Here is a 24,193-nt window from a genome sequence, read left to right as displayed (position 1 = left end):
TTAGCTATCAAAGGGGAAATTAATAAATATTTATAAGACCAATGGATATGGTTTGTTTAGAGCCTTGCAAGATCCAGCGAAGGCAAACAATTAGTTGAGCAAACTGCAAGATTGGGCTCATTCTAAATATCTGGCACATGGGAATGTTCAGTATTCGCAGCTTGGAGGGGCTGCCATGCACCATATCTGCTTTCTGGCCTGAGAGCAGCTCCTAGACACGGGGTGATGGACACAACCCTTGCCTTGGGCTTGGACAAGCAGGTCCCTACTCACCACTGGTTTTTGGGAGTCACCTTCACCAGGGGCCAAACTTCTTCCACGTGTTGCGTAGGGAGCCCAGCTGAATACCTTCATATCATTAATTCCATGAGCTTAATAGCTTCCTGAGACCTCCTCCCTCTGAGGACAGCCCTTTCTGGCCACTGCATGCTTCTTTTCCCCTCTCAGATCTTTATTTTGTAACACTAAACACAAGGACTGCAATGGTTTGGATGTAGCTGCTTTGTTTAAGCAAGGGGGGCATACAGACTTTTTTTGGATTTAATCTTTTGGCATTTCAAAAAGAGACAAAAAGTAAAACCTGGGGCACCCTTGACTTGTTCTTCTCTGCTTGGTTTTTGTGTGCACTTATGGTGTTATTGTATCCATTCTTTAAAGAAATGAGAAAGAAGAATGGACCAGATGTGGGATTCATTTTATTCATATTCAATTTGTCCAGAATTCAAAGAAATGGTTCCTTTATTCTCCACTTCTGGGAAAACATCTTGAGTTCATTTTGTTCTGCTCATAGAGTTGTAGAAATCAGTCTGGAAAGGTACTTCACGAGCTCATCTTGTCCATCTTCCTGCCTCAAGGCTGACTCATGCCAAGTGCTCTCCAGCAGCATGATAAATTCAAGTATAACAATAACCTTTTTTCTTTCCAAAAATACTGCCATAGAAAGTAAAAGGTTAAGAAATAAGATAGCAACATCATAATTCTGCCATAGTATTTAATATTGCTATTCTTTATGTGTCCACATATCTGCTCCTGTGTCCTGAGCACACCCAGGTGCAAGTTGTGGGGATACCTACCTTGACTCCTGCAGATTTACTTGCCTTCAAATAGCTCATCTCAGGTACCACAACAACACCACTGCATCTGCTGACTGGCTGCTCTAAGGCCCCTCAGGCCTCCTCCAAAACCTGCCCTACTATGGTGGGACTGAGGTGTGATGGTATCATGGGCTCCTGATGACACATGGTGAAAGTTGTCCAGAGCAAGGCATTTTCAAAGGCCTGTCCTCCAGAGCAGAAATTCAGGCCTACAAAAGCTATTCCAAGTTGTGTCCCAGAAAAAAAACCACAAATCATTGATGGCCATCTGACTCCACAGGTGTAGGGGGCACTGAAGCATGACATAATATTTTACAAGGAGAGCAGGTGTACCAGAGAAGGTAAAGCTGGTTTTGGTTCCAAAGAAAATTAGTATATCAGAGGCAGGACACGTGGGATGATTCAGGTTCTGTACCTGGTAATGGACCCCCAGTTTACACCTATATGTCAGTATTATTTGCCAGCTCAGAGAACACACGGGGAATTAACTCAATTCTTAACTTTGGTTGAACAACTCAACCAAACCTTTCTTTTCCAACCATATTGTAGATGTAATTTTCAATCCTTCTTCTTCCATCCCATCTCCTTTCCCTCCTCCTGTCCCTTCTTCTGCATCCCTTCACCATTCAATACCTGTCCCCCCACACACTCTGTCTGACCTACTGCTTTGTCTCCAGGCTGTGGACATTCAGAGTTTGTTTTCTTGGGATTGGGAAGCATGGGGTGAGAAGAGACACCTGAACCATGACCTACATACTAAACCAATGTCTCCCAGTCCCAACCCACCAAGATGCACAGGACAATCCTGCAGTGCTGCTGCAGTTTTGCTGCTTCTTGACTCAACCCAGCAGGAAGTGCTGGGAACCACGTGTTGGGAGCAGAGGCACTGTCTTGACTTGGAAAAGAGCGGTCTGTGACCAGGATTACTGAGAGGAAAACATGCAGACACCTGAATGCTTCTCACATCCCTGTTCCCCTGATCCCCAGTTCATGGGTTTGCAGCATTGCTGTTTACAGGGAAGGCACTGCAAGGGGCTGTGGCCCAGCCACACCTCTCCTTCCCCCAGTCAGCCCTTTTCAGTATTGGCCACTTGCAAACATCTCTCAGCTCCTCAGGGACATTTACACTGTGTCAGTGTCCCAAATGAAACAGCACTTCATTTCAGGCTCAGGCACTGGCAAGCAATCCTGGGCAGCATTTGGCTGTTAGTGCTTTGCCTGGCATGGCAGTGCTCCGGGCCAGCTAGCGTAACTCCCAAAATAACCTGCTGGGCAGCAGCCAGGCAAGGAATGAGGAAGAAATGCTGACTCTGTAGTAAAGAATGTGGTACTTGTATTCAGCCTAATCCAGCACTGGCACCACCACACACAGCCCAGAGCAAGGCAGCCTGGAAGTGGCAATGGAAGCAGGGAGAAGGAGCAGTGTGAGGAGTACCTAAAGCCCCAGGGAGCAAGGACATAGGGCTGGAGCCATGGTGGGAGTGATAATAGCCTTGACTGCGTGAAGGATGTTGGTTCCTCATGGCAATTAGGAGCCTAAGAAGAGGGAACAAGAAAAGTGTAGAAGATAGCAAAGGGAAGGTTGTGGTCCAACAGCACAGAATAACAGGACCCAGGCTCCCTGTGGTGATGCATCAGACCTACTCACTCACTTAACTGTGGCTTTGTTCTTCTGCACTAAGGGTTAGATGAGTTTAGAGAATGCAATCATTTCTACAATGAACCCCCACGCTGGGTGACTGCTGTTTTGCCCTCTTCACGCTTCAAAGTCTCCAAGTTGCTCACCATCATTTTGGATGTTCCCTCTCTCCTCCCTGTATGATGCAGTTGGCAAGAGACCCAAAAGCTGTCCCTGGCTCTGCTGGCCTGCCCGGGGAGTGGCGGTGTCTCACAGTTAGGGCATGCTGCTAGCTCACTTTCAGCCACTGCTTAGGTAGAGAGCAGCAAAAGAGCTTCACTCCAGGCATTGCTAAATGGAGGGTCAAGACAACCATCCTGTGTGAAAAAAATGTAACCATGTACACAAGTCATGTTACTTCACCTCAGTGTGAGAGGATGGGTCCCTGTCTGGATTATTTCCAAATTAGAGACAATCATTTTCACTTGCTTTGGAGCTATTGTGGTCATGAACACTGCAGACTGAATTTCAAAGGGTCTTCTCTATCCCTCTTCTGAGACCATGACAGACAGAAGTGAGGTTTTTTTGGGAATGATGAGAATGGAGGAGGCTGCAGATGGCAGCCAATGTTTGGTATTTATCCAATAAGTAAAGGGCTCTTGTACATTTTTGGATTAGAATCTAGATGTCTGTCACCTCAAGCAAATGCACTAGGTCAGCTGGAAATCTGGATTGTGTATTTTGTCATAGACTTCTTATGACCAGGATTTAACTCATAGGGAAATGCTTCAGTCTGTGAGCAGTAGTGTTGGAGACAACCTCTGAAGCCAGAAAGAGACAGGTGGTGCTTGATGGGGTACCAAGATGGTACCAAAGTAACTCCTGCCTGTCATTCTCACAAAGTACATGAAGAGTGGGGACTTGTTCCTCTTATCTCGAGCCAAGTTACAGGATCCTTGTGTACCACTGGGCCAGGCTTAGGTCTGGGAACTCAGGCAGGGGACATCCTAAATGGGAGTCTTCCTCCTCTTACTCCAAAATAGCTAGATCAGCACTTAGATCTAATGTGCTCATCTGTGTAAATCACTTCTCTCTCACACCTCACTTCTCACGTTGAGTGCGCTAGCCACTGGAGGCAAAGATGACATATTTGTTATTATTCATTTTTCTTTGCGGTATTTCAAAGACTTGTCATCCTGCCCAGTGCCTAAGAGATTTTCTGATGCTCCATTGAATACAACGTGGTTTATTGTTACCATTTTTGAGCTAAACATATTTACCTACTGTTTCTAGAAGGCTGCAAGATAATAAAAATATCCCTGAAGAATCTCTGACTTCTTTTAGAAAACTGATTATGTTTGTGATGAACTGAAGCATCACATTAGGTATGAAACAGTAAAAGCACATGGTCCATACTCTGAGTGCAAACAGTTGTCTTTCAATAACGTAAGAATACAAGAATTTCTCAGCTACATTCCTCTGCTTCATGGAAGACCTGAGTGAGGTATTTGCTATTAAAGTGCCTCTTCAGAAAAGATAATGTTTTCCAGTATTTATAAAATACATTTATCTTCTGCAGTTGACATGAAACAAAACTATCTTACCAACTGCTGGCAGTTTAGCATGTAAATTAGCTGGTTTACTAGAATTGAATTTATATGCGAAACTTTATACAAAAATCCTCTTGTTTCTCTAACCCACTAATAAGATCAGGAGAACAACACAAAACATAGATTAAGTCTGTTTTTCAGATATAGACTCGATCTTGTTGGCATAGGGTACAATAATTTTCCTTATAACAGAGTCAAAAGTCACACAAAAAATGGAGAGCACTTTTTATGAAGTGCCAGGGCTCTTCATGATTTCTCAGGGTATAATTTACCTTCAGAATTTTAAATAATGCTGTGTAAATCTGTGTTTTTATTGCATCAATAATTTACATGAAAAGGTGAGCCCTTGCCTAACATAAATTCCTGTGGAAGCTATATATAATTTCTATTACAAGCATGCTTGTGCACTGTACTTTGCTCATACTTAGCAATAGAGGTATTTGTGAATGAAGGATTTCTTTAATGTTTTTATATTCAGTAAAAGAATGCACAGGGGTCAAAGCAGGATTGATTTGAAGGAGTTAGATTTTAAAATCCCTTTAAAAATCAGGACAAAGGACACCACACTATTAAAATAAAATGCTTAAAAATGAAAAGTATTATGCATGCTACACAGTAGAAGATCAGATTTTTATTAATGCAAGTTTTAAATGCTGATTAATCCTCTTGAGAATCAGTTTCCCAAAGCTTTGGCCTGCATTCAAGTCTTTTTCAAAGGGGCACATCACTTCCATTATTCTGAATATTAATTGAACAACATTATAACTAAGGATACAAAGCAAGATTTAAAACATGATTACAGCTGTCATTGCTTACATCTAAATAAGTCGTTGGAAACTGAAGCTCGGGGGGGGAAAAATAGTAATAAATTTTAAAATAAAATAAAATAAAATAAAATAAAATAAAATAAAATAAAATAAAATAAAAAAAGCACCCCAGCCATAAACCTCTCTCTTGTGAGGATGGTGAAGCTGCTGTCTCCCACGGCCCCCCCGAGCCAGGGCAGGATGGATGTTCCGTGAGCCGCGCAGTGACGGCTCGGCTGGCGGCTCGCGCTTAATGCGCTCCCACTGCCTCTCCCCCACCTTGCGAACCCTTGGATGTGTTTTGTCCTGCAAAATAATAAACGTCCCAGAAAAACACCGTCATTTTCAGGTGCTGACAGGAAGAGGGATGATAACTGTTCAAAAGCCTGAGCTGCCCGTATCCTTGTTAACTTCCAGAAAGGGTTTGTTTTATTTGTTCTGCATAAACCATTTCGTGATCCAGCTCCAGCGCATGCCTCCACGCAAGCATTCATGTGCTTAACGCTAAGCACGTGCTTAAGTGCATTCCTGAACTGGGCCAAAAGGTACCTCCTTTGACATTTTTGTCCATAGCTGCTGTTCTTGGAAAGGTGCTTTTTTTGGTGAAAACTAATGTGAGGTTACAGTAACCATCTAATTCTGATTAGACAAATGGAATTATGGAAGGAGTATTAAAAATTTATAGTCCTATTTACTAAGTTTATTTGTTGTCCATAAAAAGCTGAATCTTACATAACGTAAAAAGCATCCAGTCCTAATGATGAAAAAGATATAAAAAGATAATGGTGCAATCATAACATGTCTCTGAGAGTTTGTACATCTCAGTTGCAGTTTGGCACATCACATATTTGTGTTGTGCCAAACTGGCACAAAACCACAATATGTTAGTGAAAAGGGCCTGCAGTTTAAGAGGAAAATCTAGAAGTGTTAACTATACACTGTCTAATTATACAACCTTACTGTCCCAGAATGTGATTTCTGAAACCATTTCTGACATATGGGAAGAGGGTAGAACAGCTGGTCATTAAGGTTTCCTCAAGACTATTTAGTAACACACTTGAATGTAATTAAAGTGCTACATTAAATACTGCACTTGTGTACAATGTATTTTTAATCTTTATGACATGCTGTAAAAGTAAATAAATGCAAAGTGTTAACATTTCTCCCCTTCATCTCCTAAATTGTTAAGATATAATGACAGTCCCAATCCATGCTGTGTGCAGTACCTGAAGAATACTCTGATGCTCTGTGAGCATCCTGTGCTGCAGGTAGGAAGCAAAACCAAGCTGAATTGTGCAAGACAGATATAAGTTTATTTGGTTTCATTTGCCTAAGTTGAGCCATGCTGACTTACCTGAATATATTTCAACAGGCAGTGTTGCAATGATCCTTTTATTGGAAGGTTTCATTTGGAACTAGCCAAGGTGATGTAAAGCAGCTTTGACCCGTTAGCTGGATCTAACACAAGAATCAAAAGTCTGGATAAAAATTGTGCAAACATCTTTGCAGCAAACTTTACTCCCATGTGTCTCAGTGGGACTTCTGCGTGGAAATAGTCAGAACCCAACTCTGTACAGATGCAGATTACAAACAGGTTAAATTTCAGAACTGTGTTTATACTCTGTAATCCTTATTGTGATAGAAGCATCTAGAAAATCAGGACAGTTAAACACCATGTGAGATTAGGGCCCAGTTTTTTATGCTTTCCCTTCCTTTATTGTCTGTGGCTGCATATGACCTGTATTTCCATTTCTACAGACAGCAATCAGGGGGTTTATAGAAACCTTAGGCCACCAAAAAGGAACTTACTGAGTCAGGCAAAACCTGTGGAACAATTCATATTCTGAAAAATCGCCTTGAGATTGGTGCTGGTACTCCGTTAATGATAACCTGGGGATTCTGTGGTCCTAAAACCAAAGGGATGTTGTAACATTGTGAATAAGGCATATTTTTGATGCACTTTTTTATTTTGATGCACAAATGGGTAAGCAAAAAAGAAGTTTTAGCATACTTGGTTTAGTGGAAAGTGTTTCTTGGCATTAGGCTTGTGTTTTCTGATATTGGTGTTTGTTTTACTTTCTCTAATAACTCTTTTGCTTTGAAAGGAGAGGCCAGAAATTTATTGAAAAATTAAAGATTTTCTTGTAAATAATTCTGGTAAGCACATGTTTTAATTGACTACTAAATATGATTAGAGCTGTTGTCAGTTTCTTCAGTTCCTTGGAAGAATTTTTTCCGTGCACTTTTTAAAAAATTGTTCAGCTCTATGGTGTTTTACTTTGAGCATGAAGGATAGCTTTACACCACATTTTCCTACACTAAAACCAAAAGGGAGGATGGAGAAGAAGCTTGTAAAAGACAGGTTTAACAAAGCACACAAGCTGTAGCTTCCAAGGCAATGAACTGGCAATTTTCAGGAAATGAAAACCATGGATCTAGAAACAAGTGTGTACCATGTTCACATGAGCTCTTTGGCAACAATGATGAGTTCTGCCTGTGTATGCACATGTGGTGAATTCAAGCTTTATGTCACTTTTCAGAAGTAGGCATAAGTTTTTACTTTCTCTGAAATGCAAGACTGGGGTTTGATTTGTGAATGATTTCTCTTTGCAAATGAGAAAGGGACAGTGACATCCTGTGTTACATGTTTTGCTGGGCATTTTCTAAATCAACCAGAATCCTTTTATCCAAATAAATGACACTTTTTCTCTCTGTTAATGGGGCATCTGCAATATTTTTTTTCTAAAAAGGAGCAGTGGCACAAGCAGCTGATCATCCAGCCTTCCTGACACTCTGTTCATGGATGGATTTTGCATCACGTTACACTCTGCAGCTGGTATGTGCTATCAAAACCAAGAAAGGCCAACCAATGTAGAGAAACCCATGCAGGCAGGATACACAGTTTTCCTACAGCAAGTTAATTCATTTTCACAAGAGATGAGAATAACTATAGATCTCACCACATTCAGTGTTAATTGCAAAACTCATCTCTCTGACTTAACTTTGCCTCATTAATTTCTTCATACACAGTTGCCAGGTACGACCACATCTAAGCACAAACACAGGCACAAACAAAAACATGCTAATCAAGCTACTTTTCTTACAGGCTAAAAAAAATAAAAAAAAATAAAAAAATTAAAGAAGAATTAAAGACACTGGTGTATTTTAGAAACAATATTTTGCTGGTAGAAGCTAAGTAAAAACAAGAAGTAAATGTAACTTCTTAAAAAAAAGAATCTGCCAGACATTCTCTCACATCACTTCTTCAGAAGAGTAAATTCCATCAGGGTTAACTCCAAACCAGTCACTTTTTGTTCTCTACGCTTAGAGGCCGATATTAAGAAATAAGGTAGACATCACTTCTTTCAAACCATATCAGACGGCCTTAAACCCTTTCCTAAAGCACTCAAAGACACACAGCTACCATTGATCTGGAAAGGGCATGGATATTGCCAGAAAGAGTTCATTTCCCTTCTACTCAAATAATTTTCATCCCAAAGAGGGTTGTAGGTCATGAACTGGTTATGCAAGGAAGCTGTGGGGAGAAATTTTTTTCCTGGTACTTGTGTGTTGCTGAGTGTAAAGGAAAGTGAATGTCTCTGCAAGAGAACATTTCCTGGGTGATTCACTTGAGTCAATCCCCCTTTGAATCACAGGAAAGATGGTGTGGAGCCACATGAGAAGATGCAAATTGATGGTGACCAGAGCACATGCACATAATCTGCTCTTTTAAGCAAATTACGTTGTTCTTTTTGTTGATTTAACCCTGTATAGGGATATCATGAGCACTGAAATGTCCAAATGTTATCAATGATATCATTACAGAGCAGTTTGTGCACATAACTGAGGTCTCTTCACTAATTTGTCTGAAAAATATCTTCATCTGCTATGCACAGACTTCAGCACTCGACAGTCAAACCTCCTGCTTGATTCCACTCAGCTGAACTCAAAATTGGATCTGAGGAAAAAACCGTCTTGAAGACAATTGACCTCAATCCAGGCATTTCTGGTGAATGAGCATTAATTGTCCTTTCACGGGATGCGAGGAACCCACCGGTGCAGCCTTTTATTGTCTGGGCCTGACTGAGAGAACCATGTGGAAAGCAAAGGCCAGGTACCAGCCCACAGCTGCCTCTCACTGCCTGGTTGGCCCAGCCTGCCCTTCCCCTCATGCCCCAGGCTGGCAGTGATGTCAGCCACTTTGTAAAGGGCTTATTTTGAGGGGGTTTAGCCCTAAAAATAACCATAGCAGTGATTAGTATTGGATTCTTGCTCTAGGTTTAATGCTTCTTTTCTTGACCAGAACCACTCGTTGAATGACAAGCACCAACTTGAATAACCCTTCAATCACCTGAATTACCTTATTTTTATTTTGTCTTAGAGAAAGAACTCCATATCAAAGAATATCTCTCCTACTGCTGTGTCTTCTCCTGCCACCAAAGAAATAACAGGTTTTGTTTCTTTGATTTAATTTATTACACTCCATTTCCCTTTCTAGTCATAATTTCTAATTATTTCAGCCTACTGACTTAGATATTAAATTGAGTCAAGACAAATACACATAATCTATTGATTTAAATAATATCCACTCATCAACTCTGCAGTTTCCACGTGAGAAGTTCTCCCCTTAGAAAAAAAAATGCAGCGTTCCTGCTACTGTGAGTGGCAAACAGATACCTGCAGCTCAGACTGTGAATCTTCTCACAAGTATTTCCTTGGGCAGCAGTCTGGCACAGCCTGGCTGTCGTATCCACCATGCTGTAATAAATGGAGCTAAATAAACTGAAACCCAGAATTTACCTATAGCTTCTGCATTTACTGCCCAGGGCTAGAAAGGAATGTATACCTGAGACTGTGAAAATTAAATCATGAAGGTGAATTTTACCCAGATGAAAAATGACTTTGACACCAATGGGTGCATATGAAAACCACTCAGCTGGATGGGAGAGGAGTTCTGTGTTTCAGTGGGAGGGCTCCTTTTTAATTAATTTTAATGAATTATTTTTAAATTATTAATTTAATTAATTTTTCTTAATTTATTTCTGCAGTAGTGCAACACTGAAGGAAGAACTGTCAAAATGTGGTAAAGTAGGTAAAATAAATTTCATGAGGATTAAGAAGAAAGGAAGCCTTCAGCAATTTTCACCTCTAATGATGAGAGCACTACAGCACACCACAACTCAGGAGTGAGACACCAACACCTTCAGACCTTGCCCTGCTGCCTGACATTTGTTGTCTGCCAGAGGGCTGGGACAACTTCTTGAACTCAAAAGTGTTCAATAAGAATTTTTAAAAAAATTGAAACTAAAAGAGATTGATTATGATACCCAAATTCTGAGTAACAACAGCCCTAATTCTCCTTCCAGGAACCTAAAAGTTTTAAAAATTGAAATATCTTTAACTTTGATTACCAGCCAAGTAATTTTTGAGGAAGGTTTTTTTAAAACAAGAAAGAGAGATTTTGTGGGAACAGTGAACTTTTAACCAAGCATTTCCTGAATTAGTTAAGAAACACCAAACCTAAGCTTCTGAGAAATTAAAGATTTTATTTTATTTTTTTCCTCTGCAGATAAAAATAATTTCCTGACCACTCCCAAGGACTGCTGTAGGAAAATTATGCAAAGTTGGAAGCAGTGTGCAGGTGACAGCTCACAGCCAGCAGCTGTGTCTCCAGAAGAACATCCATGGCCCGTTGGGTGAAGTGCTGCCCGGGACTATTTACACCTGATAGGTCACCAGATAAGATAACAGCCTGTGCTGGACAAAGTCTTGAGGTTATATGTTCCTGCCGTGCTTTCCACAGTTTCTCATTAACCAGCTATTGCAAGATGTTTGTTAAGTACCTTCATCCTGTCTCCAGCTCAGCACTGTCTCGCTCCCTTAATAACCAGGCTAAATCAGCAGGAATAATTAGGGAATCAGACACTACTTAGTGTCAGTACAGGCAGCCAAATAACTTCTCTATCTCTTCCTATTCCATAAGGTCACCCCCCCCTTCTTGTGGAGCTCAGACTCTTCCTTAGAGGAAGGCACAATATACTAACTCATAGTGATAAGATTTTTAGATCAGGTGATTCTTGTATTTTGCAATTGGTTTTAGGCAACACAACGTATAGAATGTATTTTCTTTCTCCTCTTTCTAGCAAATTGTCACTCCTCCAGCACATACTGGCTCATTTTTTCCGAAAACCCAAGGGAACGGAACACCCATGCCAATTCTACATGATGTTAGCAGCTAGCCCCCTAAGGATCTCTTGAAAAGGCAAGCACTAGGATTGTTTTCTGAATACTTCCTTAGCTAAAATTACCACAATTAATGCTTGGGAATTCTCTAGAGACAGATGTACTGTCTTGCTTGGATAGCAAAATTGAGATATCACACTTCACGGGAAATTTAAAAAAAATAGGAAAAAAAAAGGAGTATTCAAAGTTTGTCTCAGCCAAATAATTTTAAAAGCTGATTTTTTGCATCAAAGTGCTTCCTAGAAAGATGTGATAATAAGGCAAGAAGAGGCTTGTGATGCACGTGTACCCACAGAACAAGATTCTAAGACTCAGAGTCTTAGGTTCTCATAACAACACATGCACTAGACTTGAAGTACACATCTCTTAATATACTCTATTACCTCATTGTCATTTACTTGTTGGTAATGAATGCGTGTGTTAACAGAACAGCATGCTGATGCATTTTTTCTGCCATTGTATGTAACATATTTTCTAATTCTTCTGCTCTATTCAGCATTTGACCCTAACGATAGGGGATTATGGTATTAACTCTCTACACAGCACACATTCTTTACAGACTTTCACTAAATACTGTAAGCCTGCTGCAGAGCGGAATAAAAGTGAAAGCATACCGTCTGGTCTTAAGCTGTGCACACAGAGGGTCGTGATCCAATTGGAAGGGAAGCAGAATTTTAAAAAGAAAGAGGTTTGACAAAATTTTAATCCTTGTCATTTTCATTTCTCTTACCCTGTGGATTTGGGTGATTTTATTTACACTGTCAGCTTGAGCCTAGGGATTGAAAATCAGGCTTTTATGGAGATTATTAAAAGTACATACAGTACACTAAAGGCTGGACCACTGCTAGATGCTACTAAAAATATGAATGTGGATGCTCTATATTATACATTTAAGGAAATAAGTGCCATCCTCCCTGCAAGGCTGGACTTAGCAGTTAGGCTCATTGTCATTATGCCGAAATGCATGTTTTAATAAGGGTATTTATGGGTAGTTTCAGAGGGCTGAAGGTCCACAAGAATTGAGAGGTGCCTTCAGGTGCCTTTTAACGAAATGAGGTGGCAGCATTTTAGGAACAGCTGTGGAAGGTGTCCCTGTTGGAGGTGTACCTGGACACTGAAGAGCTGCTGCTCTCTCCACTCTGCAGCCAAGGAAGGGCAGCTGACATCTAGCCCAGCTGAAGAGAAACAAATGTCTCACCACAGCTGACTTTCTCCTGAAAGTCTTCTGCTGAGGCTGGCCTCGGTCCCACCCTGTTGGAGAGCTCCTAGGCCAATGTCCAGACAGGTAGGAAATGGTCTGGGTCAGAGATGCAGCACAGATGTGCAAGGCTGGGCTTCAAGGCAAGCTGAAGCCACATGACTGCCCACTGTGAGGATGCATCATCTTCCAGATTTCCCAAGGAGCACCTGTGGTTAGACCTCTGTGCACAGCTGCCCATGCTGGGGCCAGGAAAGGATGCCAGCAGGAGGAAATGAGCCATGCCACCTTCCCAGCAGCCCAGACTATTTCCTCATGCAGTGTAGGCACAGATAATGTGTTGTAGGAGCTGCTTCCATGCCCTTGGAGATTTTTGGGCCCTTGAGCAGGGTGCATCTTACTCCCCTCATTCCGAATGCCTGATTTTGACATAGCAGCTAATACAGAGCTCTGAACATGCATGGAAATGCAACTAAATACAACGAGGTTTTGGGGCCAGGCTACAGCAATCCATGAACCCCCAAAGTGGCTAAATTTCTCGGTTTCCACCTGTCCTGTGTAAGTGCATGCTGGGTCTGTGACTGGGGGAATGCAACAACACTTGGTAATCATGTGAGGATTTCCCTGGGACAGGGACACAGCCTCAACTCCCGCTAACATTTCACAGACACACCACCCCACCCTTCACTCCTCAGTCATGGACAGTCATGTTAAAATTGCAGGATTGAAGCCATAGTCACTAGTATTTCACACAGTCCTTGATAATAAGGTTAAAACAATCCTGCTTGGACTTTGGGAAATGGGAAGATAGCTTTTCCAGGATTTTTCTGCTCAGGGAATCAAATATGTTGTTTTTTCATCCAAGGAAACTGTTTGCTTGAAATCAAGATACGTGACTCTCCCTGTCCTTACAGCTCTGTAACCTTGCTATCTGAGGCATGTAAAATAGGGGTTTATTGTGCTAAGGAATGAAATGGGCAGAGGCGCTTGCACAACTTGGCCATCTCACAATTGAAAATGGAGTTAAGCTGGCTCCACCTAACCAGAGCGCCAGCAGCGTGGCATTTGTGAGATGTGCTGCTTCCATACCTCCCTCAGCCAATTTTCAACACTCTTAGGGTGCCTCCTGATAACAGGGCCAGAAACAAAGCCCACAGAGGACAATGGGGATCTGTCCTTCAGTGTAAGTGGCAGGTGGATCAGGCCCGTTTGGAAAATTTTGGCTGCTGCTCTGAGTGGTTCTCAGCATGCCAGGGTCCCACTAAGACATCCAAATTGGCATCTCATAAAAATCAAATTGGCATCTCATAAAAATCCAGGCTCAAAATGACAGCCTTAGTTTGGAAGTCTGACTGGGGCCTCATCCTGCAGAGGTGTTCAATGCCCTCAGCTCCCACTGAATTCACCATGAGCTGAGCAGGCTCAGCACTTCTCAGGATTGCTTGTGCTCTGCAGGATTGGACTTATTGTCCTTAATACTATCTCATTCTGGTTATTCCCTATTGCCCAAGGATAATCCCAGGGCATTATTCCCATTATGCCACTTGCCATTCCCATTATAGTCTTTAACAATGTTTTAAACCTATCTTTCGTTTTTAATTTCCTTAGCAAAATATCTGTATTTTAGTAGTATGCATTTATGTGGTCTTCAAAAAAATGTGGTTTTATTATACATATGGCATTATCATGTAGCTCCACTATTTTATGAGTCTGGTGGATGAAAACAACCCTGAATACAAGGGAAATCCATATGTCTAAATACTTTTAGCATGAACACTGTTTGTTACCTGTTGCCAGCCATAACAGTATAATTAAACAGCACGTATTAAAACAGTGCACCACAGGAATTCTTGCTGCTTACCTGTCTGTCTCATGCAAGGGGAGAATTTTTTTTACTATCTTTAGTCTGGAAAGGAAGGAAGAAGACATCACAACCATTTTATGTCTTTAGCATGTGCAAGTTAGAAAGCAGAGTTATGGGATCTTGCAGGTCACTGTAGTTTTGATTAATCTTTCTCCTTGATTAATTGTTAAGCTGCTGCCCAATGGTGGCTTCAAAATAATTCATCAGCAAGACATCTCCAGCTTTTGTGTGTCAGAGCCACCTGGTGCAGCACGTGGCTCTGCACGTGAGAGTTGTGTCAGAAAAAGAAGAGCTGTCCCTACTCCTGCCTGCCCATTTCCTAAATCCCCATTTTGTCCCCTTTGAAAGCTCTGTCTCCTTAGGTGCTCAGGAGCTGCGAGTCCTCCACTAAGCATCGCTTTAGGGCCAATGGTGGTTTACACCTGAACCCTAAGCCAGCAGCAGTGCCTGACCTACATCACCCTTGGAAATATTCCCCTGGAATGCAGCTGCTTCCCTTCCTCCTTGGCCCAGCTTAGGTCAGTACATTTCCAGTCTTTGGCAGCCAAATTTTGTAAAGCCCAGATACCTGGCCCAGTGGAGGGCCAAGCACAATGTGAGGCAGTATAGAGGCAGTGCTTTAGCCTGTTTTACATTGCTTTCCAGCCTGTTTTCTGACTTCTGGCTCCAGAGGGATTGACTTGTGCATGCTGCCCACTGGCCCCTACATCCAGCTTGAGGAAATGGGGGAACCCAGAGCACGAGGAGCTCCTGTATGGCTGCTTTATTTCAGTGATGCCTTGGTCATTGGCCATTTTGACACATCATGCAATACAAAACCTTTCATATTGACTTAAAACTGACATTTGGAAAGCTCTTTAAAAATAAATAAATAAATAAAGGCTAAGGAATGTAGGCAATAAGGATGGAAGGGGTCAGTTGGGCCAGCAAGTGCAGACTTTCACAGATGATTAGCCTGGAGAGTCCACAGGCATCCTGCCCAATGTGTCCCCACACACACCGGCCCTGGGAGTCTGTAACAAACTTTACACTTCATCATAAGGCAGCTGCAAATTTAATGAGCCCCAGGAAGCAAAAAGGCAAGATGCAATGCGTTGTCAATAGCCCAAATCCTTCTAATAGAAAGGAAATGTTTGGTGAAATCTCCTGTAAATCCTAAGAAATTAAGGCAGGCAAAGACAATCCCCTCTTCTGCAGCAGTTCCTGACAATCTGATCAACAGGAAAATTCCTTCCTTACATCAAATCTGCTGATCACTTTAAACTCGAGCTTATGAGTGAGACACATACAGAGATTAGGGGCTCTAGCCTGCCTCCTGCTCTTTCATGGTACTGAGGTGAAAAAGAGACCAGCCTAGAAGTCTAGCAATGCACAAACGAAAAGTAAAACTGACCCTTCCTGACCCCCACAGGCTGCAAACAAAAGTCCTGAAGCATGTGATTAATAGAATAAAGCAATTGTGCAAATAAACAACCAAGTCTCTTTTCAAACTCAGCTGCTGACACCTAAACATCAGATACCAACTGATCCACATCACAAGCCTCGTTTTCTGTCCCTAAGAATTCTGTGATACAATCATTTTCATTAACCTACCCAACTGCAGCCTAAAACAATGAATTTCTCCGTTCCCAGTACCAGAATATCACTTCTTTGATGGATGGATGGAAACATCTCCCTAAAATTCCAGTCTGAATGTATTAATAATCAGCTTGCATCCACTTGATCCCATGCCAGAATTATTATTTTTTGTCTCTGAAGTTTACCTCCCAAATTTCTTGTGAAAACACATTTCCATCTTAGTTTTGCTACATTAAGCAATTAAATTTCAGCATTTCCTCATAAAATAAGACAAAGGTTTAGTATAGATTACCTTGAAAAGTTTCAACAATTTAACATTGTCTTATAATTATTTTTTGGTCCATTATGAAACAAACATATTCGTTTGGAGCATATACAGTTTTCTAGTGGATTTAAATTGCATTTTCCTCTCATAGCCACAAAGAAGACAGACTGGAAGCTTAAGAATTTATATTACTTTGCCCAATTCCAAACAGAACCCATATCTTACTGAGCAGGAATGGAATTAAAAAGAAAACAAAATCTTGGCAAATAAGTAAAATTTTGAACCTGGATGCACTGGTAATTTTGAGTTTCAGAGTTTTGAATGAAGTATGTAGAAGATTAGAGAAAACTTGATGGAAGAATTTTTTTTAACAATTTGGAGTATTTGTAAACCTCACATAAATGTCATCCATTTCAGTCTTCTTAACCCTATTTTTATGTTCATGTTCTTTGAGTGTTTTACCATTTTCATGTCAGAATTCAGAGGCCCCAGCTGCTGTCAACAAATGGAGTTGATTCAGACTTTAAGAGATGCAACTACTCATATTTTCTTGGGTTTTAAACCCACATTCTTGTACCTTTCCCTCCTCTTTCCATCTCCACTCAGTTTAGGGCCTACATTCTCATAACCTACTCTTCTTCCTATAGTCATTTCTATACATAAAATCACTTACAGAGTTCCCTGGTGTTTTTTGCTTTTATTCAGGATCATCTTACTAGTAACAGGGAAGTCATCCTACTGCTCTTCCTTGTTCCCTGCTCCTTCCATCTGGTCACCACACGGCTCTTACATCTCCAAGTTCTGCAACATGAAGAATGGACTAAAACAAAGTAATGACTCCATTACATGACATATCTCCTGCTCATAAATTTCAAAGCCAGATGAGACCATTATCACCTGCTCTGATCTCCAGCACAACACAGGACTTCCTGAGAGAGATTCCTCACTTTAGGATAGGAAACAGCAGCCCTGACTCATAGCTCTGGCCCAGTGTAATGATGGCTGTCTCCCAAGAAATAAAAAGAGCAATCCTGTTTCATGCACTGTTGCATGAGACTTTTGATTGCTTGCTGCAGAAAACAAATGGACATAAATTTTAGGATAAGAAAATTCCAGACATATTCTCATTATTCTCATTGCTCTTAAAAGTTTGTTTCATACCAATATTTTAAAAAAAGGAATTATGAAAAAAAATTATTATTATTATTATTGGCAAAATCACATGCTTAAAATAGCACATTTTGTCTTCAACTCTCAGATTTGTTAACAAGAACATATATATTTTATCCCAACCTCCTAAAATCATAGCACTGAAATTTGTCCTCTCACAACAGAGGGGAGAAGTGACTGGTCTGTTGTTGACAATGTCACGTTCCAGGTGCAATAGAGCATTCAGTCGAAGGTTAAACCTAACTCCTACTTCATCACTTCTCCCACCAACTGCTTTTGGGAATTCTTCCACCAGCCTCAAATGGACAATACCAGAGGTAGCAATTACCACCTACTGTACACAGAAAACCGCACTCTGGTGAAAGCTGCTTCTCAGAAACTTCTCATTCAACTACCAGCCTGCTACTTCTCAGCTTTACCTACAGTGCTTTTTTTAACACTTTTTTTACCACTGTGGGGTCAGAGAACATGCTTTTCCCAGACCTGGTCCTTTTCTCTTGCCTGCTCCCTGGTTCCCAAGGAGCTGCTCTGCCCCTGTGTGCCTGGGCACGAGCATCCCTGTGTCTGTGTGTAGTGCAGCCGGGGGAAGGAGCAGCTGGATCCACCAGCAGCCGTGCAGGCGTGCAAATCGAGCGAGTGTTTGGTCCGGAGGCCATTCCCAGCCCTGTCCTCCCAGCAGCAGTTGGCTTGCTCCTGGTGGAGAGAGAGCATATGCTCTGCTCCACACACCCTGTCCTGTGACTTCACTGCCCCAATTCACTCTGCCTATCGTGGCGAGTGCAGGTCTTCAAATTGGCATTTCTTATCTCTTTTTTTGTTGTAAAAGGTCCACAAAAATGTTCAGAAAAAGTGAGTATCTGTACTATTGTAAATCTCTACCAAAGAGCGTTTAAGAGCATACAAAGCCAGAAGAGGGAAGAAGTCTGAGCTAGCCAATGGATAAAATAGTGCAGGGATCATCCTAGGGAAATATAAAGTACTCTCCAGATACTCATGGAGAAATAGACAACACAAAATAGGGGACAGCCTTGTACCAAGGGGCCAAGGAACAAGTAAATGAAGAGTCCTATGAGGTTTCAGACAATATCCACAAATCCAACCAATACTTGTACACACTGAGATTATTAATCTTGCCACAGTACAATGTAAATTACTGCTGAAAATAAATTGACTCTGACGGGACTAACATTTGCCTTGCTTTGCCACCCAGAAAATTACTGGCCAAAGACCTCTTTTTTCCTGCTTCAGACAGACTCACAGTCCTGTGAGGTACTGGTGAAGGGCACCTGTCTATCCCTGGGCAGCACTACTATTCTTCAGGAGCCTGGCTGCAGCATTAGTCAATTATTTCTGAGCACCAGGGCATGTAGGGTGGTTCCCATCCAGCTGGACTAGAGCCCCTGCAGCCACCCTGTCATGCTGAAGAGCCGTGCTCCTCCCAGTGCATGGACTGGATGAGGCTGGGATTTCAGGTCCATATTCCTATTTCCTCTGCAAGCCCAGCAGAAACAACACCAGCAGACTTTGGTGCCTTCCCTCTCTGCAGAGGGGGCATTCTGACCTGGAAATGTGGTCACCATCAGTGGCAATTTATCTTTCTTTCTACCTAAGCTGAGTTTTCAGGATAAGCATCCTGACTCCAGCCTCAGTCAGCCACAGCCTCTATCTCCCTTCCATGCGTGGATGTGCATAACCTGAGATTCTTTTGCAGATCTCCTTGTTCAGGCCCAGCCTCTGCTCTGCAAGTTGGCATGACGGCAGAATACCAAGTAGGAGGTTTTGGCTTGTGTGTAGAATTTGGAGAGCGGTTTTGTAGTAAGTTGCTATACTTTTTGGCTTGCAAGCCCTGGGAGCATATGGCCCATTGCTTGCAAAATGCTGATATTTTAAAATTGGGGGAGGAATAGAGCATGGCACATTTATTTTACTTCTTCAGTGCCACTATTTTTGCCAAAACATTCCCTGCCACACCATCCTGGATCAGGCTGTTCCATCCATCTTTAAAGTGAAACCACCACTAACTAAAAAGTTGATGCTGTAAGACAGACCCTAACAGGCCTGAGAAAAGCAGTCTTCCTTTACTCAGCATCCAATATAAAATGCTGTCTACTCATTGCTAGATTGAGTGAGCAGACAATGCAGCGCTACTTCTACTCATGCTTGAACTCTTTGCAGCTGGCCTTGCTTATAATTCCAGCAAACATCTTTTCCAAGCAATCAAAACTTTATGGACTGTTATTTCCTTCCTCTTGACTTCCCAAGAGCTAACACCAGCACACTTGAGGTGCTGCAGGCTTATCTTTTCCACCTTGAACTAGTGGTTCACCTGAAGAGAGGGATGCCAGAAAAGAAGTAGAGTTCCTAAGTACAGACAGAAGAACAGTGCTAATCCAAACAGAGCTCATCTAAACCAACCCAGTAGCTGTCAAAATATCTCTGAATTTATTCTTTTATATGTCTTCCCCAAGCCAATCAACAATGTGGAAAAAATTTTGGAAAAAGTTAGTAGACCATTAGATAAATGTGATCTGTAAAACATTAATTTATTTTCATTTTAATTTATTTTTTTTTGTAAAGTCCCTCATAAAATACTGTTAAGGGAAATATATAATCACAGGGCTATGGATGAAGTCTTTGTTAAGGGTCATAATAAAGAACTTCCTCTGAGAACAGAAAGAGGTTAATTGTAGGGTGCCATTATTGTCTCTGTTGGGCCCAGTTCTGTTGACTATCTCAATGGCTCAAAGAAGATAATGTAGGGGGCTTGGGGATACTTGGGTGACACCATCATAATTTTCTGGACCTGACTCTGCAACCTGGCTGTGTGTAAAAGTTACTTGCATAACCACATCAGTGCTTGCAGAGATTGACTTTGATTAATAATAATTATGAGAGGCTGTGAAGAACTCCAGGTCTATTTCTCGTAAATTGGGAAGTATGATGGCGAGTTAGCTGAGAATTACTTGAACAACAGTGCCTACTATCAAAAGTCTCTAAATCTTTCATAAACACACACAGTTGCTCACCTGTGGGGTCTTTTAGGAGGAGAAAATGAGGATTCACAGAAGGTAAATTGTGATGGGCCCAGTTCCACCTACCTTAATTACTTCAAACAATTGTTTAACATGCAAAGATCTGTTTGTTTCAGTGGATTATGTGCAAGAATGAAAGAGTCATCACTTTTTGTATGTCACCTCACAAAGCAGAAATTAAAAGCTGAGAAATAGGGTGAGCATACTGAAAAATCAAACGTGGAAAACCAGAGAGTGCTGTAATGACATTGTACATATATTTAAAAAACATTCCTTCCTCAGTTTTTATTTTCATTCCCTGAAATACACTTAAGGTACATTTTATGTTGGAAATGTCCAGAAAAACACTGCTTAATGATCAGAGATAATAATGGCACATGATCTCACATCTTTGTGGAATAATCTGCCTGTCATAGTGGCAGAAGACTTATTCTTAGAGAAGAGCTAGCAAGAACCTGACTGAGGAATTCAACATGATGGACAGGGAAAACCATTCAATGAACAGTTAGCATATGCCATATCCTGCAGGAATGCAGCCCTTCTATTATCTGATGGCTCTTACTGATGCAGAAATCAAAGATGTCTTGGACTATCAGGAGAAAAAAAAGAGAAATATGCTTTGTCATTAAGCAAATGAGGATGGGTATATTTCCATAACCTGATTTGTAGGTGATCTACACCTAATACATTCAGGAATGAGCTCAGGGTGTCAGAACAGATGGGTCTTTTGGTCTTCCTGCCCCTGCCACTAGCTCCTGGGGTGACCTTCAATGGGTCACTGCTGCACTCCCCAGCCTCAGTGTCCTCCGAGCGCACTCACCAAGCTCTTATGACACCTAATTAATTATTTTATAGCAGTGGCTCCCTTACCAGACCTGGGGATTCCTGATTGAAAAGCACCAGGAAAGTTCAAACTGTTGTGTTATTTTCAAGTGTAAAATCCTAATGACTTCAGCAGCTTTTCACTGCTCACTGGGCAGCCAGTGAGCGGCGGGAATTGACAGCTCTGGCTGCCTTATACCACTCATGTATCCATGGAAATGAACGACAGACCTGCAGAAACAACAAGAAAGTTTTAAAAATATTACTTTTCTCCATAACAGAGAAAAATAATCACACTAGAAGATGTAAACTTCAACGGAGGAATCCAAAGCACTTTCCACAACTTGTTTCTTTTCCATGTAGCTCCTGTGAGCAAAGCAAAGAGCTGGGAGGGGACGTCGCAGCCCCACCGTGACACACAGCCAGGCCTGGGATGGAGGAAATCAGCAGCTGCTCAGTAGCAGGGCTCTGCAGTAGGAGTCAGGAAGTGCAGATAACCATTTGAAACCAGCGCCTCAGTGGAATTATCTGGTGTGGAATTTGGCCCGAGCAGTGCACTTCGCACCCCCGCTCTTTGCAAAATCCTTGCTGCTGAGGTTTTTGCCCATCCATTCTCTAGTGTCAGGAAAGAAAAAAGAGTTTTAAACCAGCAGAAGCTGCAGAGGCACAACTGAGTAGCTCTGGCCACATAGTCAAGTGCTGGCTTTCAAACTCCAGGGCTGAAAGTCAGGCCTTAATCTATTTTTGTCTACATAGACATAATGTTTGTGGAGCAGATGAGAATGAGGAATCTTCAAAACACAAACCATTCAAATTATCCCTGGCATTAGGTTATACAAACCCTTCAGCCACCACCCCATTATGTACTACACTGCACCAACTGTGGAAATGAGAGAATAATTGAGTTTCCATGCTCTCCACCCCTTTCCCCAGTGCCATACTTCCTATAAGCCCTTCACAGTGCAAGAGTGTACTAAAGATACCATCTTGTGCGCATCTTGTAGCGTAATTGAATCAAGGTTGTTTAGCACTAATAAGGTCTCTCTGGAGCCCAGATGTTTGATTTATGCAGTGATATAGGGCAGCCCAGCAGCAGACACTCTCAACCACTGCCTTGGCCAGCACACAGGGAGCCCAGGGGTGATGCAGGTGCAGCTGCTACTGACCCAGGAGCTACAAGTGATCAAACAGCTTCCCCTCATTATTGTATCTCATCCACCAACACCCTTCCCTCAGCCCTGTCTCTCTGTATACACCACCAGACTCTTTCATGACTTCCTTTGTAGTTTTCCTTCACTAGTGCTGCCTCACATTCAGTTTCTATCACCCTACTGGTATTCTTATCCTGTCTGAAAAATGATAACCCTTCATTTTCATTAATTTACTTCTCTGTGTGATCATAGGCAATAAAGATGAGACCCCAAAGGTCATTATACCTCCAATCCAATCAATTAATTTAACCCTCTGTAGGAGGATTAAATTAATTTTTCCCTGCACATGCACTACTCACCACTTTTTAACTCATGCAATGCAAACTAGACACTTCAATCACAGAGGAGACTGCAAGGCTGCATCTAAGCTGAAGGAGCCAGAATATTCCTTCAGGTCTCGGCACAATCCCAGGCTGCACCCAGGTGTCTGCAGAAAAGGAGAAATCTGAGTGATTCTCCAACTGAGAAATCTCAGTTGGACTGGACTTCATGATCCAGGGAGGAAGTGTGACCCTGCATCCTGCCATGGCCTGGATCCATGAGCTTAGATACAACTCTCCCTGAGCAGAAGAAAGAACAGGGAAATAAAAGGAGACTCTAAGCATGCATTGCAGTAACAATTAAAAATTACAGGAACCTGATTTTGATAAGCAAATCCTCTGGAGTTCCAAACTTCCCTTCTTTGTAGGTTTTGACCCTGTTCCTGTGATGCTGGTGGATCACATTGGTGTCTCGGTGCTGCTACTGACATGGAGAAAAATGTGTCTCAGACTCCATTCGCCAAATCAGAGCTTACTTAATAAAAGATTGGGAGTCTGTGTGTTGGAAAGCTGTCTCTCTTTCTGTAAGCAGGAGTGAGAAGCTCTCAGTGGTCACCTTCAGCTTCCTAACAGAATACCTCAGTTGCAAAAGTGCTTGGCTCTTTTTTGCATTTATCTTTGCATCTTGCAGACAATTGTCATAAGATATTTTGCCTGCTGGATGACCAATGTGATGAAAGAAAAAACAAAACCGGTTTGCTACGTCAGTTCTGACTAGCACTACATGTGTGACTGATCACTACTGGAAAATCTGAAACTCAGATAAAAATCACTAGGCTTTTTTTAACGCCTGAAATGAGCCATGTTGTAAAGGAAACCTGCAATAATGAGATAATATGAATTTAAAATAAATAGTTCACATGTTTTCAAGCAAGCAAACAGCATGAAAGCACCTCTGAAAAGGGTATTTAAGTCCTATTATTTGAAGATTTGTATTTTCTTGTGCCTGACCTGTGATTTATTTGGAGGAATATGAGATTTTTTTGTAATATTAAATGTTGATATGTTATATTTAGATCCAGAATTCTTGAATCTTATAAAATAACAGGATAGAAATTGTTACATAAAATATAATTAAGTGTTGATAGCTATTTCCCAAAACATTTACTGAGCAGACACAAAAGAAGCACATCAGTTTCTACAGTATATTGAGAGAAACAAGGCTCAAGCTTAAAGAAGGAATTTTTAAATGCTGATGTCCAATACTGGTTAATAATATCAAGAATAAGGGTATGAGAGAGACAACTGTTTCTAAGGTCAAAAGTCATCCTAGGTATACCAGACAATGAGAGGAAAAATTACTTGCTAACATTTGTGCTTGATGGTATCTTCCTTTTCCTCCTCCAGCTGAAGCTTAGGACA

At 41.5% G+C, this 24,193-nt stretch overlaps 1 protein-coding gene across 1 annotated transcript in view; it reads right to left on the bottom strand.

The window, feature by feature from the left end:
- Positions 1-4,933: 4,933 nt before the first annotated feature.
- Positions 4,934-24,193, bottom strand: part of LOC107201242 — a 59,296-nt gene continuing 40,036 nt past the window's right edge. The window contains exon 6 of the mRNA XM_033512557.1: positions 4,934-5,434. Within this exon, the coding sequence (XP_033368448.1) occupies positions 5,194-5,434 (241 nt within the window). The 3' untranslated portion in view covers positions 4,934-5,193. The remainder of the gene's footprint in view (positions 5,435-24,193) is intronic.

This window comes from Parus major, chromosome 3 (genome assembly GCF_001522545.3).
Source record: "Parus major isolate Abel chromosome 3, Parus_major1.1, whole genome shotgun sequence".
Lineage (NCBI taxonomy): Eukaryota > Metazoa > Chordata > Aves > Passeriformes > Paridae > Parus > Parus major.
The sequence above is the reverse complement of the archived record's forward strand: the minus strand, read 5'-3'. Positions and strand labels throughout refer to the sequence as shown.